This window comes from Chaetodon auriga, chromosome 5 (genome assembly GCF_051107435.1).
Source record: "Chaetodon auriga isolate fChaAug3 chromosome 5, fChaAug3.hap1, whole genome shotgun sequence".
Taxonomy (NCBI): domain Eukaryota; kingdom Metazoa; phylum Chordata; class Actinopteri; order Chaetodontiformes; family Chaetodontidae; genus Chaetodon; species Chaetodon auriga.
The window spans coordinates 18110976-18126323 of record NC_135078.1 but is presented as its reverse complement, the minus strand read 5'-3'; the positions used below and the strand labels follow the sequence as shown (position 1 = coordinate 18126323).

The window sequence follows — 15348 nt, the reverse complement described above, 5'->3', positions numbered from 1 at the left end:
GGCTCGCCAAGTACAGCCGTCCAATCACAAACCAGTTTATTGGTTCTCTTCCCACACCACGAACACTTGCATAAACAGAGGACAGACAGCTAGCGAGGGACACAAAACACAGCCAAAACCCTCGGGTTTTCCTGTGAAAATGAGCAGGATTGCCGGCGTTCTACGGCGTACATTTGGAATAGTACGCAATCACGTCGGGACAGATCATCTGGGGAATAAATATTACTTGGTCCCAGAACAGAAGACATGGACAGGTAAGATAAGTGTGGTTGTGCTAAAATTAGCGTGAGTCAGTCTGATCATGCAGCCTTGATCCCTGCAGTCTAATCAAGATAGCTTCAAATAGCAGTGATTAAACTTAATTCAGCCTTCTTCTGTCACTCTGCTCTTTCTGTAACTTACAGGCAATGGTTGTTTTCACCATGACAAGCTTAGCTTTCCTTGCCCAGTGTGTTTTCTGTAACTCCCCACTGACACTGTACTCTGCTTAAAAAGAAATCTTGATATTCACCTGTGTATTTTGTATTATGCCGTCGCTCTGTTCCTAAAATGTGTTGCTCTGGATGACTTTACCTTTACCCTTTCACCCTTGTAGTACAGACATCTTGCCACTAGATGGAGCAACCGCTTCAATATGAGGATTCCTTTTTAGTGTTTTTATTAACATTTCTTAGTCTGTATTTAACGCAGCTCACTGCTGTTTGGATTTTACTAAGTTTGGGAGGCAAGTTGACAGCTCCACTGTCACTGTCTTTCAAAGAGGAAATAGTCCTCCACTGTTGAAGATGAAATGATTACTTGTCTGTGATGAGGATTTAGAAAGAGGTCATATGTCCCTACTGAGACATGGCAGTGCTACAGTATGTAATGCTCAAGCCAAGCAGCAGAACTGTGTCATCAAGCTAATCCGTAGTGGGATGCCAGTGGTGTCCTTCACACACCGCTCCTCACTGTTAGAAGGCCAAGGACTCAATGGCCAGGCTTGCTGTGAGTCCTTGTTTACTCATCCTGTCTTTCTCTCAGAGAGTCTTAAGGAAGTGCGTCGAGGACAGGGAGATGGTGAGGCCGTCACGATGACTCATCTGAGCAAAGGGGAAGGAGATTTGGTGGCATCCTGGCACTGGGACCTTTCTAAATTTGTGAAACACAACACACTTGTTTTTGTACAGTGTTTACAAGAAGGAGATTCTGACTTAACTTACTGTTTTCAGCAGATGACAACAAAAAAATGATTGTGGAAATTTCCAGGAACTTTACACACGATGCACTAAATGTGGGGAAATCCCGTCTTTTCTAGTTTAACTCATTATCCAGGCTGGATATCCCACTTTTCCTTCTCTTGACCACCATAAATCATCATCAGTGAAGGTCCTACCCAGACTATAGGTCAGGGGTCACAGGCCTTAGAGCACGACCTTTGCCTGCTCAAGACATGACACTGCCGGCTGACCAGTCATGGACCTTTGGCTGGTTAGTAACATGTCTCGTGATATTTCCCAGATTTATTAGGCAGAGCAGAGATGGCTCCCATTCCAGAACCCGCATTTGTCTAATCTGGGAACTGCACAGCACTAATCTGGGAATAATGTATCCCATCTACACATGCTAACGTTTGTCTCCCTCTCTTGGTGCCACATTGTACGACCTAAATCTTTCACACGCAGGCTGAATAGAATCATACAGTGCATACATTCAGTGCTACTTTTCTCGCTCTCTTTTTTTTTTTGTTTTGCTGGAGAGGAACCGACCTCTGGCAGGATGCAAGCCTGGCTTCTTTCTGACTGAACTTGACTTTGTGCTTCACCTTTTCTCAGCAGTTTGCGGGGAAACTTGCGCCCACCTCGTATTTATAATTCATTACAAGGCTGCTCCTCCACCCCTGGCTGTCAGACTATTCAAATGAGACATCACAGAAGCCCATTTTCTAGCACGCTACAGGCTATCGTATTCACTGTCCAATCACAATGACTGACACTGTGGAGAGGCTAGTTGGCCTGTAGAAAAACTAGTTCCGAACAAACACGCTCATAAAAGCCAGACAGGCACGCACGCGGTCTCACATATACATTCATAATAAACAAATACAAATATATGGTGTACATGTTTGCCTCTTTTCTTCCTCTGCCACTCACCCCGTTCAGCCTTGTGGAAATAAAGCAGATGCATTATTCAGTCCATATGTCTTGCTAAAGCGAGCTCTTTTTGATCTTAAACTGATAGGCCAAGCGTGGGCTCAGGGCCTTAAGGCATGGACCGCAGGGCTTTTCACTGCAGCACATGAGTAGTGGTTGAAGTAGGTGAGGAGTCTCTCTCCTCTTCCTCTCTCTCTCTCTCTCTCTCTCTCTCTCTCTCTCAACTCTGCCTACTTCTTGTATTCATTTGTCCATCCCCAGTGTTCAGTCAATCCCTCTCTACCTTTATCCATGCTTTGCTGCTCCCATTTTCTACCTCTCTCAATCTGTTAACTTTAGAAAACTGGGGCGTAAGCAATTCCACGTGTGGTAGGCCGTGCATGAGGACGTTAATGGCTGTTAAGACAGAAAAATAAACTGAAGCAGCTCCTTTTTTTTTTTTAACGTGAATCTGTCCTATCTGGTCTCAACTACTGCCCAGATTTCTCCTTAGGTTGACCTCTTTATTTGCCTCCAGTTAGTCCTTCCTCCGCGCGCCCAGCCCCTTCATTGCTGCCTCTTGATTTCCCTTCTTTGAAGCCAGTCCAGTGAAGATTTCTATTCACAACATTAGAGTTCAGCAGTGTGGAGGGCTAGACCCAGCAGAGAGCTTTCTATCCCCCTCTCCTCAGATGCTGCTGCACATCAAAATGAAAAGGCCTGAGTCTGAAGTACACGCCTGGAGAGGGAGAATGTCTGCCTCTGTCTCTGTCTTTAGAAAAGGTCCAGCTAAAGAGGCCTACTGTGTGCTGCTGCCCCATAGAGAGAGAACTATGCTATGGGCTGTGGAGCCCCAGTGATTGTTGTCTATGGCAGGGCTACAAGAGAAAGCCACTGGCAATCTGGCCACTGGTCTTTAGAAGGTCTTTGCCTTGGTGTTAGCTCCATAGAGCTCAATAGAGAATCTATATTCTTCTCTCTTTCTGTATGCGTCTGTCCCCCAGGCCCCGCTCTGCCTCACACTGCATGGGGCGCCATGTCATGCTGCCCAGATGAAAGCAAAGCATTCTGCGGATGGGCTCATTCGTCTTCAGCAGTGGGCCTGCAGCTTTGACGCCTGCCTTCCCTCCCTTTATTTAGGAAGAGAGGCACGCTGACATTATCGGCCGCTGCAGGCACATTTGAAAATAATTGCCTGTATGATTGCTATTTTTCTTACCTCTTTGAGGAGGTGTAGCCTTTGTCTTGGAATCAATGGCTGCTCAATACTGGACAGGGGAAAGGCAGTTTCCTTTCATGTCTCGGTGAAAAGGATGTATTTTTAGCGCTATTCATTTTAGCAGTGTGTGCCATGCAGTTTTAATCTATTGGTCCTCTCCACTGTGTGGAGAATGGAAGGGATTCAGAGGTTGTTCAGAGGTGCGCCACACTGTTGCCGAGAAAAGATGCATTGACTTGTCGTCCTATCACTATCCCTCTCTCTTTGTCTATTATTTATTTGATTCCCCCGCTCTGTTCTATGAAGTGAAAAACTGAAAAGGCCTCAGTTCTGCTATTTCAGGATGGGCGACTCTGGGGACCGAGGGAGGAGGTGTGTGTGTGTGTGTGTGTGTGTGTGTGTGTGTGTGTGTGTGTGTGTTTTGTTGTGCTAGTGTGTGTATCTGTGATTGTGTGGCATAGCAACTACACACTGTGTGTGTGCGCGCGCGTGCAATTGTATCTGCTTTGTATTTAAAAAAAAAAAAAGAAAAAAAATTTCTGCCATTGTGTGTTTTCTCTCCACTTCATGCCCAAACACACTTAACACAACAACAGATGGCTGTGTGTCATCAGAGCGTTGATTCAAGCCGTGTATTTCCATGGAAAGAGTCACAGCGGAGAGAGACGAGGGTCCAAATGGCTGTTTATTCTGCCACAAGTCATCCCCAGGGTGTGATGAAGGAAGGTCTATCCTACAGTAGGACACCAAGTCAGTGTTTACCATGGAGCGGCTATGTCCGGAGCCGCGACTGTAAATCATGTTAATTGATCAGCGGCTTTGCAATGCATGGGGTTTAAATGAAGGTTGTTTAATCAAACCAAGTGGGCTTTACTCATCTTGTTGTATACTATTTGCCAAGTGTGTATTTGTATGTGTGTGTGGTGGAACATCATGGAGTGGCTTAACTACTTCATTAAAAAGGCATTTGAAAAGATAGATGCTGAAAATGAGAGACAGGCGCATTTATGTCTTATGGCAGAACATTGCAAATGGGCCGAGCTCAAATATCAGCAGTTTAAGCTTCTGCAGGTCTATTAAACGTGGCCTATCTACAGCTGATCCATCTCATAACCTTCAAAGTGTATATGAATGCGAGTGTTTGTACCTCCTGCGAACTGATTCGCTGTTTGGCCAGAAGTCACAGACAGCTGATGATTAATCAAATACATTTCTCCAATTGGCCCGGATGTGATTCACTGTCCAGTGCATTCATGTCTGTCTCTGGTCAGATGGCCAGCGAGATGTTTTGACACCTTGGGGCTCCATGTCTGTCAGAAACTCAGCCAGAAAGACTGACAGACAGACCGACACACCAGCAGACATCTCCTGGAGCCTGCAGCTGCTTATTCAATTCAGAATATTTTAATAAAGCAGACAGGCAGAGAGAAATAAGGCTAGGAGTAAGGGAGGAAAGATAAGGCCGAGGGAGACTCGCAGAGGGTGGAAAAGAAGGTGGGGTATAGAAAGTGAGTGACAAAGAACAAGGGGGATGCTGACATATGGGGTGAAATTATAGAGTGGGGGAAGAATGGAGAGAGTGAAAGTGAAAGGAGGGTTTCTGACAGAAAGAGGGTGAAATGAGTGGGTGGAACAGGCAGACAGATAGAGGGGGAGAGATAGAAGGTGGAGGTAGGTTAATGGAGAGAGAGAGTGGGGGGGCTGAAGGTGCAAGGGAAGGAAAAGGAAGGGGGTTGGATGAGAGTGATGGAGGTGAATAGAAAGGGGTGGACAGCTCGGTGTATGGACATCACACACAGGGGCCTTAGAGGAGCTGGGGAGGAAGGAGGGGTGTCCACACCACTCCACAGCCTCACAAAGGACGCTGACTTCCTGGCTCGCCACGGTCCTTTTCTATAACCCATCAGGCAGGGAAGAGACTTCAAGAGGATGGGTGGTCTTAAGTGGACGTGGCAAAAGCATCCCTTCCACCCTCAAGTACGCACGCGTTTGGTTAAAAGTGACACACGGGGGAAATCAGAGTATTCTTTTCAGCATGTTATTACTTTTATATGAATTATTCTCCTCTGTTCTGCCTGTGAGTCGCTCAAGCCTCGGCGGGATCGACAGCAACAGGGACAAACAGAATGAGGGCTGAATGGGAAAAAAAAAAGACGAACAGCAGCAGCAGGCCTACTTTACGCCTAAGCTCCTCCTCTCACCAGAACTGATGCAAAACAACGGCTGGCCTTTTCCCTCTAAACCTCATCCCGCGTCACAAGGCTCAGGGCTAATGGGTAACCATGGATACAGGCCTCACACATCCCCTCCATTTTTTTTTTCTTCCAGGCAAAGAGATTGGAGGAAGACAGAGAAGGAGAGACGGTGTCAGTATTGGTACCTGGTTGTCCTTGTATCACTGATGCTTATCCGATCACTCCATCTTCATAAAGCCGTCCATTACCATGCACGTACTGGTCCCCCCATCTCTCTCCAGCACACAGCTCAGCTGGAGAGGAATAAAGTAGGCTCAACCCAGGCTGATGGGCTCGCCGCCTCAGGACAGCTTTTTGTGCCACCAGTGTCAGGCCTTAAAGTCGTTGCTTTACCTCACACAACTAGGGCTGTGCAATATGACGATAAATATCACGTGTATGTTGCTCTATCGTTTATTGCGTTGTGTTGAAAATCACACTCTTTTTGCCAATATTGTTCATCTTGTCGATGACGCTTTGCGTTCCTCTGCACGGCTCAGATGCAGGCATGACATTTGCACGAAGGCAACACAAACAAACGTGGAAGAGAGCCAACGTGACACAGGACGGGGTCATTCCGAGCTCGAGAAGGACAGCAGGGACAAAACGAGGAGCTCCTACCTGAACGAGGAGTGCACTTATGTCACATGCACAGGGTGGACCAGAAAACCTTACTCTGAAATTTATGACGCAGAATTCACAGAAATTGAATGTGCTGTATCGTGATATGCATCATTATCCGGGTGTGAAATGACCTATATTGGGGTATGAGATTTTGGTCGTACTGCGCAGCCCCACACACAGACATGAAGCCTGAGAAAGCTGCCCTCTCTGCCGTCTATTGAGAGGCAGAGCTGGAGTTGAGCCATGCTGTCTCTTCAGAAACAAGTGAGCATGGTGTTCCTCACATAGACAATGTTGATGCATCAGATGCGGGTCCACTGGTTGGAGTCAGATGCGGAGAGCTCATTCTGTTTTCTCATCAGAGTTTCTAGGGCTCTCAATACCCGGATGTTGCCAATCGAAGCGAGCTCCCCTGACATCTTGCGCCTGTAATCAAAGGCAGAGTGCACACTGCAAGAGAGACAGCCCAAGACACCCAGAATGACACTGTGGAGGTGAAAAACCTCTCAGGTCGCCGCCAGCAGTACTCACCTGGGAGCTGATGTGTGAAGTTGGGGGTTTGTGTCTGTGAGAGTGTGTGCGTGTGTGTGCGTGTTGAAGCAGGTGATGGAGTTAAGCGGGGTGTGTTCAGGGTTCAAAGAGCAGCCCTCAGAGTGCATCACGTCTTATTCTAACGAACGGGAAGGACGGGCGTACCTGCTGTTTCATTGGCTCCCGATCTGGCTGCCACGGCAACCCCTCACCCATCCTGCCTCCCTGTCTCCTCCCTTCCTCTCCCCTCCCCCTCCGGTTCCACAGCTAGGCTCGTAGATGAGTCGCGCTCAGACAGGTGAGATGGCTCATGAATATTTATGCGGTGGGATTTCATTCCTCCTGCCGCTGGCCCCTCCCCCTCTTCAACGCAGTGCTGCGTTTGTCCTTCACGGTAAGAGGCAGCGTCCTCGCTCCTGTCCCTCAGGTTAATCTGCCTGCTCTCTAGCCAGTGTGTGTGTGTGTGTGTGTGTGTGTGTGTGTGTGTGTGTGTGTGTGTGTGTGTGTGTGTTTGACTGGTAAGTAGGTTTCCCTTAGTGAGTGATGAGAAGGCAGACCTGTCACAAGGGCCCCGCTGAGATCGAGAGCTCCTAACACCTTTCATACATCTCTCTCTCTCTCTCTCTCTCTCTCTCTCTCTCTCTCTCTCTCTCTGGTGCAGGTGTTTGAATCTTAAATAAAAGACTATATGAGGTCTATAGAACTCAGTGGATAATCAGAAAAAATAAACAGTGGCTGTTTTTGATAATCAGCTGATCTTGATTTTTCTTTATTTTAAGGAAAACTACAACTTCTGGTTCGGTCTTAATGGTTTAATGATTTTATGACATGCTTTCATTTCATGTAATTGGAAATTGGATGCTTTTAGACAGACAAAGAAGGCAGCTCTGCGGCTTTTGACTGCGATCATTTATTGCTTTTCTCCGTTTTACATCACTGTAAAAAACTTAGTTTGTAAAGGATTTTCACTTTAGGCTCTGCTAACTTCAGCTGGACTAAATTGTTAGATTAGATTAGATTAGATTAAAAAAAAAGTTTTGTGTTTATGTTCTGGTAGGCTGTTTGATTGGAACATTGTATGTGCCAGGCCGACCGGCTCTGCTCTGCTAGATTACATGAAGACTCAGCCTATATGCAGCGATTACATTCTTTTATAATCCCACTGTGCACAAGTTAAGTTTGCCGCTGTTACATTTTTAATTTCACACATATGTATGTAGATCGTATTGTACATCAGCGCCTGTGAGGTAATTAGTTGTTTTTTCTTTACAGAAGTGGTGCGTTTCTTTTAAACTTTTATTGTGTAATGGTATATAGCCTTGGCCTGCGTGTTTTTCCGCACTTGTCCCAGATCAGAGATTACCAAGAGAGCGAGGTTCGCCCCAATCAGACTGACAAGCCTCCTCCCAGTGTGTATGTGGTGGGAGGATCAGCCGTGTTTCATAAATATATGTACATACTGTATTTGTTATTCAAATCCAAGGATAAAAGCCGTGGTGGAAGGGGTTTAGTCATGCTGCAAAAGCAACAAGACAAGAGGAGAGCCATGTTGGAGTGTGACAGAGAGTAGAGGGGGAGATGCATCCCAGCGAAAGAGAGATAGAGACAGAAAAAGTGGGTGCCTCTCTTTATGCTTATTAGTTAGGCATTAGCTGTAGCTAAGCACATCGCTTGTGGGGACTGTATCATAATTGTACCATTTCAGTCTGCAGCCACCCACACCCAATGCAAATATGGATACAATCTGTTTATAATTAGCATACCTGTTAAATGTATTTGTTAGTATTGCCTAGAGAGCGCAGCCTTTTGTTCGCTGGCAATTGTTTTTTGTTCTGCTGTCGTGGGGGTTTTCGAGGAAAACGTGTCTCAGAAGACATTTTATGCCATATATGTAAACAAATGTGAGGATCATAGAATGTGCTTTAAACACTGATGGGCCAGCTTCGCAGATAAGGTGAGAGAGATGCAGTGTGGGGTTTTTTTTGTTTTGTTTTTTTTTTGTCAGACCTGGATATCAGAAAACTAAAGCTGCAGAGCTGGAGCCTGTGAGGCCCTATAGTGACAATCTAGTGGGAACCAAAGCAGAACCAAAGCAATACTAGCCTAATTAGCTGACCTGATTACTATATAGGCTGGATAAAGTATGGAAAGGAATCATCCTCATAAGGCATAATTACAGAACAGCACATGCGTGAAAAATGTTTTGTTTTTTTTTTTCCTCTCCTCATTGAAATGAGCTTTCAACACAACAGAGAAACTTTTATTACAAAGGCGCAAGCGCAGCCTCCCGTACACACATTTAGCCACTTTTGAGTGCCATCATTCATCTATCCCTGTGCCATAGCTATCTGTTATGGCTGAAGTAAACATTAAGGCCATCAGTCTGCGGTGTGCATGGAGGTGCTTGCCTCCATTTGTCCATGTCCAGTCAGCTGCGGAGAAACGGTGATGGAATCCTGACAGATTGTCTGTGTTTTGGAGCGTGTTGTTTTCCTTGCCCATCCATTTCTCTCCTCCTAGCCATGTTTGCCATGCATCATCACTCTCTCTCTCTCTCTCTCTCTCTCTCTCTCTCCCCCTCCTTGCACCTCCTCCTCCTTTGCTTCATCATTTCTCAGAGGGATGGGAGCAGTGGATGGACATCCGGCTACTTGCGAGGAGAACCTATCGAAACGCAGCACTTGTTTTTAGTGAACACTCTATGAAGCTCTGTAGCACCACACAAAGACACAACTGGCTCTTTTCAGATTCTCTCTCGTATTCTGCCTCTATCTCCCTCCATCCCCCCCCCCACCCCCCCACCCTCTACCTCCATCTCCATGTCATTGTGTGCCAGCCAAACTTGTCTAATCAGCAGATTCGACCAAAATAATTGGCGGTGGCCTTGCTGCTAGCGAGCGTCGTGCTGTATACAGATAGGGAAAGGAGCACTTAATATTCCACGCAGCTCGTGCCTCTCCTGTTCTCTGTGATATCTGACCTCTTTTGTCTCCTGCTCGGCTTGATGTTGATTTTGGAGGGCATTGTTAGCCAGAGCGCGGTGATTGGAAGAGGTTGTCAGTGAGGGGGTCTGTGGTTGGTTGGGTTAAAGGGAGGTTGATTTGCATAAAGGCTTAGCCCAGATTTGGAGCCACTCAGCGAGATCTGAGGAGAAGGGCCCGAGGGCCACGAGGTAATCATCCATGGCCTGTCACAGTGCTGTCATCCCTCTGTGTATTTGTGTGTCTGTGCGTCTGTCTGTATCTGCATGTCTGTGCGAGGAGGAGACACAGAGCATTGTGTCTGCGCCTCTTTGTGTTTGTTTGTATTCGTTTGCATTTTGTATGCATCATTGTTGAGCGTCTCCGTCTCACTCGTGCTCCCTCTCGCTGTCTTTTTCTTTTTTTTTTTTTTTTTGGTTTCCCAGGAAGGCTCGTTCGTGCCAAGCGGATGGTAGTGGCAGCCAATCCTACAGAATATGAGTATGTAGAAGGCAGCATACCGATGGAGTGGGACGGTAAGTCTGGACTGCAGCATCGCTCTTGCATACTTTTACTATCACTATCATGGATAAATGACAATGTTAACAAAAGAGCTACCCAGCAGAGTACACAAAGTGCTGCACAAATAAAATGGAATAACAAATTCATGGCAGCATCTATTGGGGCCCAGGCTAATCCATTGATTTTTTTTTTTTTTTTTCATATCATACTGTGAGATGGGGGTTGGAGAAAGCGTATTCATGAGTTTATCAAAGACGCCTTCTGCTGGTGTTATACAACCGTACCATAAAATAGTGTTTCAAATTTCTTACAACTGGATACAAACTGTTCCCTCTGTCTCAGACTGGCTTTATCCACCTTAAACCCCTCATCCTGCTTCGCCCCATCCCTCATGCATTTTCATCAGGATGCAAATAAGAAAGGGATAAAAGAGGCCCAGAATCCCTGCGCTAGCTGGAGGAAGAGTTCGAAAATCTCTCTCTCTCTCTCTCTCTCTCTCTCTCTTTCTCTTTCTGGCTCCCTTTAACCTGCTCTGCTGTGCAGCCAGCTCAGCCAAAATAGAGCTCCTTAAAAAGAGGCAAAAAGGAGAGCGATGACAGACAGACGCAGTTCTGCTCAGGAGGAGAAAGAAGGACAGAGGTACTGATGGAGAATGACAGAGTGTGTACTTTTAAATTCAAAGATCAGAGCAGATCCACACTTTCTCTTCTGAGACGCAGCACTCAGCGGTGCTGCTCTGCCAAGACTAAAGCGGTATCAGTGCTTAGACTTTACCGTGTGTAGAACTTGGATGTGTTGCCATGCCGCATGTTACCCTATAGTTCGCGAAGTGAAATGAAAGAAAACAAACCGAAAACCCTGGATACGTTTTCCCAATGAGCTTGGTTACTCAGTAGTTGCGCTGAGCTACTGTGCTGCCCCGAAACTCAGTGATGCCGTAGCTGCAGCCTTTAAATATGACTGCAGGTTTTGTTTGTGCAGCGTATGTTTGTGTGGGTGTTCTCACTCTTCTCTTTTTCCTCCTCTCTCCTACTCCTCCAGCTTGGATCCGAGGCAAACGGAAGGAGCCCCCCACCATCGAGGTACACCCCCCTCCCCTCCCCGCCTTCCCTCTAGTCTCCCCGCTGTGCTGATGGTTGGACTCTGGGGGACTGGTTACAAGGGAGGGAAAGAAGCAGAGATGCAGAGGAAAGGCTTTGATTCGTTTTATCTTACAGTTTCGAACTGAATGCAGCAACTTTGGGGGACAGGTGTTAAAATAAACAGCAGCTGAAGTGCATTGATGGCGAGACGGAGAGCAAAGACAGCCTCTGAACAAGGAGCTCACTGACACCATGTCCTAGTTTACTTTCTTTTTTTCCAGCAAAAGCCTGCATCTCGGCTTTTTGTGTTTTATTTCTGGCAGTCTCCAAGATGGGACTGGTGAAGGAGTGCAGTTTTTCCCCTCGTGTACCTCTCACTGGGTTTATTGCTCTTTAAATGAGAGAATGCTGGAAATTATTTAGCCAGCACAATGTGGGTCTATAGGAAATCCCTTGGAAGGCCAGTACCCAGGCACTCTTTCTATCTCTCTGTCCTCTCTCCCTGCCAGTGGCCAATGCCATCCCCTGCCTTTACTGCCAGAACATTCTCTTCCAATTTTCTGCCTTGCGTCTGCCCAATAGCTGCCATCGACAGCTGGACAGTGTTGATGTGGCCAAGGCTTCACTCCCAGCACATTACCCTACCCCTTGTCACGCTCCCTCTCTTCCCGGTCCAAGCCGACATAAATTGATTGGATTAAATCCTGTCATTAACAGGCTGGAAAAGCAGCTCAGTATGTTTGTCTCCCCCCCTAAAAGCGGGGATTTTTGGCCACAGCTCTCCCCTCTCTTTTCCAGTCCTTCAGTTCTGCCAACACACAACAGCATTATGCCCAGTCCTCCCTTCCTTTTTGGTTTCCCATGCAAGGGAGAGGCTAACATCACTGGACACACTAGCTGTGCCTCAAGTGGGTAACTATTCCACCGGTGGACTATGTTCAGGTTATAATTGTTTCCATGAGCTGGAAAGGTTGTTTATATTGGGAATGCCTCCTGTCATGTGGGTTTACCAATCTGTTCCAAGCACAACACTTTTAACCAGGGTTTATTGAACCAATATAGGTTAACTGAACACGCTTGTTCTTTTTCTAGTAAATGCCCTACTTCATACTTGACAGATACACACATTTATTCCTGGAAGCTGCCCAGTGCAACTTCGTCCCTCCTGTGCTTTTGACGAGTGAGTCGGCTTTCTGCGCTTTGCTTTAAGACAAAACTGAGGCAATTGATTAAGGACGGGGAACTGAAAGCTTTGCAGGACAGTTTGGAGGTTCCAATGAGTAATCCCGTTGTCGCACTCCATTTTCTGAAATCTTCAGGAAACTGCCACCTCAACATTTCCAGCACCACAGCCCTCTGTAGATGGCGGGTGGGCGATATGATGATAAATTTGTGAAGCATCAGAGGTTTTGCTGTACCGTTTGTAGCTTCGACATACCTAAGTAGCCATAGTGGACAATGCAGGGCTGCTTTACTGGATTTTTATATGATTTTGATCATTTTTTCAATATATCATGAAATATATTGATAATATAAAATTACCTGTACCATCACCCACCTCCAAAGCCCACTATTTATATATGGTGCCACAGACTACAACATGATATCACAGTATCTGCAGAATTGAGTTGCCTTTTTAAAAAAAGAGGGGAAAAAAAGGCCTCGGAAAGTATTAAAAAGTCATGAATTTACTTTACAAAGGTCTGGAATATTTTTTCTTTCCTCTCACAGAGCGTAACATTAGCTTTTTTTTTTGTGTGTGGTGGCGGGCTGTCGGGAGAGACTTCATACATCTATAAACTACAAGTGGGATTGTTGTGACAGTGGATTGCATGCACAGGAGGCTGTTTAATCCTTTTTTGTGGAGTTTCTGTCAACGGCATAAACGTGCAGCAAACACTGCTAACCACAGTAGGGAGGAAGCTCATGGACTCATTCTGGGGAAGTGTCGATTTTTGCAAAAACTTCATTCAAATTGGTTCATCTGTCCATCAGTTTTCTGCCACATATCTGGGTCCATATAACGTAAATTGATTCATTATATTACTAGGAGTTATTGCTATATGTTACAAAATAAATTATACTATAAATTCATGCACATAATTGTAGGCAGTAATGGTTTTTCAGCATTCTTTGACTGGTATGACCATGAAAAGGATATTAATTCCATTCTATGTGCTATTAAAAAGGTCTTAGATTTAATTGAACTCTGCAGAAACCCTGAATATGAATGTATGTCCACATGTGTATTTTATAGGAGCTGCTGAAGAATGAAGCTTACCGTGAGCAGATCAAACTGAAGGCCAAGGAGGTGGAGGAGAAAGATCTGGCCCTACAAGCCAAGGAGTATGAGGAAGGTCTAGTGGCGACTCCTACAAGGACTTTGGCCAAGGGACACGCGGCTAGCACCAGCTTCGGCAAGCAGGAGATCAGCAAAGACCCCACCAGCACTGCGAACACATTCCAGCCTGGCTCCTGGATGCCCGAACCCAAGAAATAGCCAGAGACAGCTACATACACCAAGACCACTCTGCAAGGCAGAACAATCCAACAGAACAGCCCTGCAATAAAGACTACCACGTGAATCTGATACTTTTAGTTGAGACTTTAATGTTTAGGTATTTAATGTTAGCAGCGCCTTTCATTACAATCCAATCCAAGTCAGTAACTGAGGAAGTATTTATTTGACCAATGTTTTATTGGACTGCGTTTCATTACAGAAGGGCTTCTATTTTTCCCACTCCTCAGTGTATATTTTATATACGAAAGACAACATCCATCACTCGTCTTGTGGAGCTAAAAGGCCTGTTAATAAAGCAAAGAAAAACCAAACGGTTGTAATTCCAGCAGTCATTGAGTACACCAAATACCTGTATCATGTTGAAGAGATATTATAAGAAAAAAACTGTCAAATTCTGTACAGTGATGAATATTAAATGTTTTAAATCCACGCTGATCAGAAAGAACAGACCTCAAGTATTCAGCTCTGGCCAAAGAAACTGCACAATGGTTTTAAGCATCCCTCTGAGAACATCTGACATTTTAAGGATGAAAAGTATGACTTGTTGAAGGAGCACGTGAAAAAGCATACGTCTAATCATGTGGAAGTACTCAGATAAAATCACTGTTATCTCCAACGTGCACTCTGAAATCAGCCAAGATGGTGCCTTGAAACTGTAGTTACGAAATCCTGCCATAATGTCTCTGTTTATCATGGAGCTGGCGTCTGCTGCTTGTAAATCACAAGTCAAAAGAATGAATAATGTTACAGCATATTGATCTCCAGCAAGACGTTCTTTCACTTGAGGTCAGAGTGCACGGAGTTGCTGAAGAAAGTTCAGCAGGGTTAGATGCTCAAAGCTGAAAGAGCAGCTTGAACAGGGATCCTGCAGTCGAGAACGTGATCTCCCGACTGGGTATGATTTACCAAATGCTCTCTAGAGATAACAGTATCCTGAGCCCTGGACTGAATAACATTTCAAGAGAAAGAAAAGGTAAAAGGAGTATGTAGAAATGTGTGCATGTCCCCCTGTCTGTATTTAGAGTCATCTGTTTTAACTGCTTCTATAAAACTTTACACATACTTTAAATCAGAGTACTTATAAAAACTATCCATCCCACTGGACTTTTGAATGTTTTATTATTTTACACTGTGTCACGGTGAATGTAATTAGTTTTTAGTACTAATAACAACGAGGTGAACATAAAATAATTGCAAAACAATAAAAACTGGCGAAAACAATCCTGGTTCGTTCAGTTCAAGTCCATATTTAATGAAGCCGTTGGCAGCAAGTTGGTCTTTTACAGCCGTTATACTTTTTATGTTTTTATGTCTGACCTATGTCTGACCAGACTGACTAACCACGACTGGGGCCTTGCAAGCGCAAGAGTATTTAACCTAAAATCAGTTGTCACAACCTTACTGTTTTCTCTTTGACATTAGAGTCTGTACATAAAGCCTAATTACAGGCACTCTTTTTCAGAGTTACAGCACAATAAAACGGGGATGAACACCTTTTATGCACACTGAATAAAAGCACTTGTGATACTTTTTCCAGTCCAATA

At 45.3% G+C, this 15348-nt stretch overlaps 1 protein-coding gene across 1 annotated transcript; it reads left to right on the top strand.

Moving 5' to 3' along the window:
- The first annotated feature begins 48 nt into the window (after positions 1 to 48).
- Positions 49 to 15312, top strand: ndufaf2 (NADH:ubiquinone oxidoreductase complex assembly factor 2). Its single transcript, XM_076730889.1, has 4 exons — positions 49 to 254; positions 10126 to 10215; positions 11243 to 11283; positions 13541 to 15312. The coding sequence occupies exons 1-4, from the start codon at positions 140 to 142 to the stop codon at positions 13781 to 13783; spliced, it is 489 nt and encodes a 162-aa protein (XP_076587004.1). The 5' UTR covers positions 49 to 139; the 3' UTR covers positions 13784 to 15312.
- Positions 15313 to 15348: the final 36 nt, after the last annotated feature.

Bases quoted from the DNA above. Each gene is read 5' to 3' on its own strand.
- ndufaf2 (XM_076730889.1), top strand. From the start codon at position 140: ATGAGCAGGATTGCCGGCGTTCTACGGCGTACATTTGGAATAGTACGC. The intron at 255-10,125 runs GTAAGATAAGTG...TTGGTTTCCCAG, and splicing joins AGAACAGAAGACATGGACAG to GAAGGCTCGTTCGTGCCAAG. The intron at 11,284-13,540 runs GTACACCCCCCT...TGTATTTTATAG, and splicing joins AGGAGCCCCCCACCATCGAG to GAGCTGCTGAAGAATGAAGC.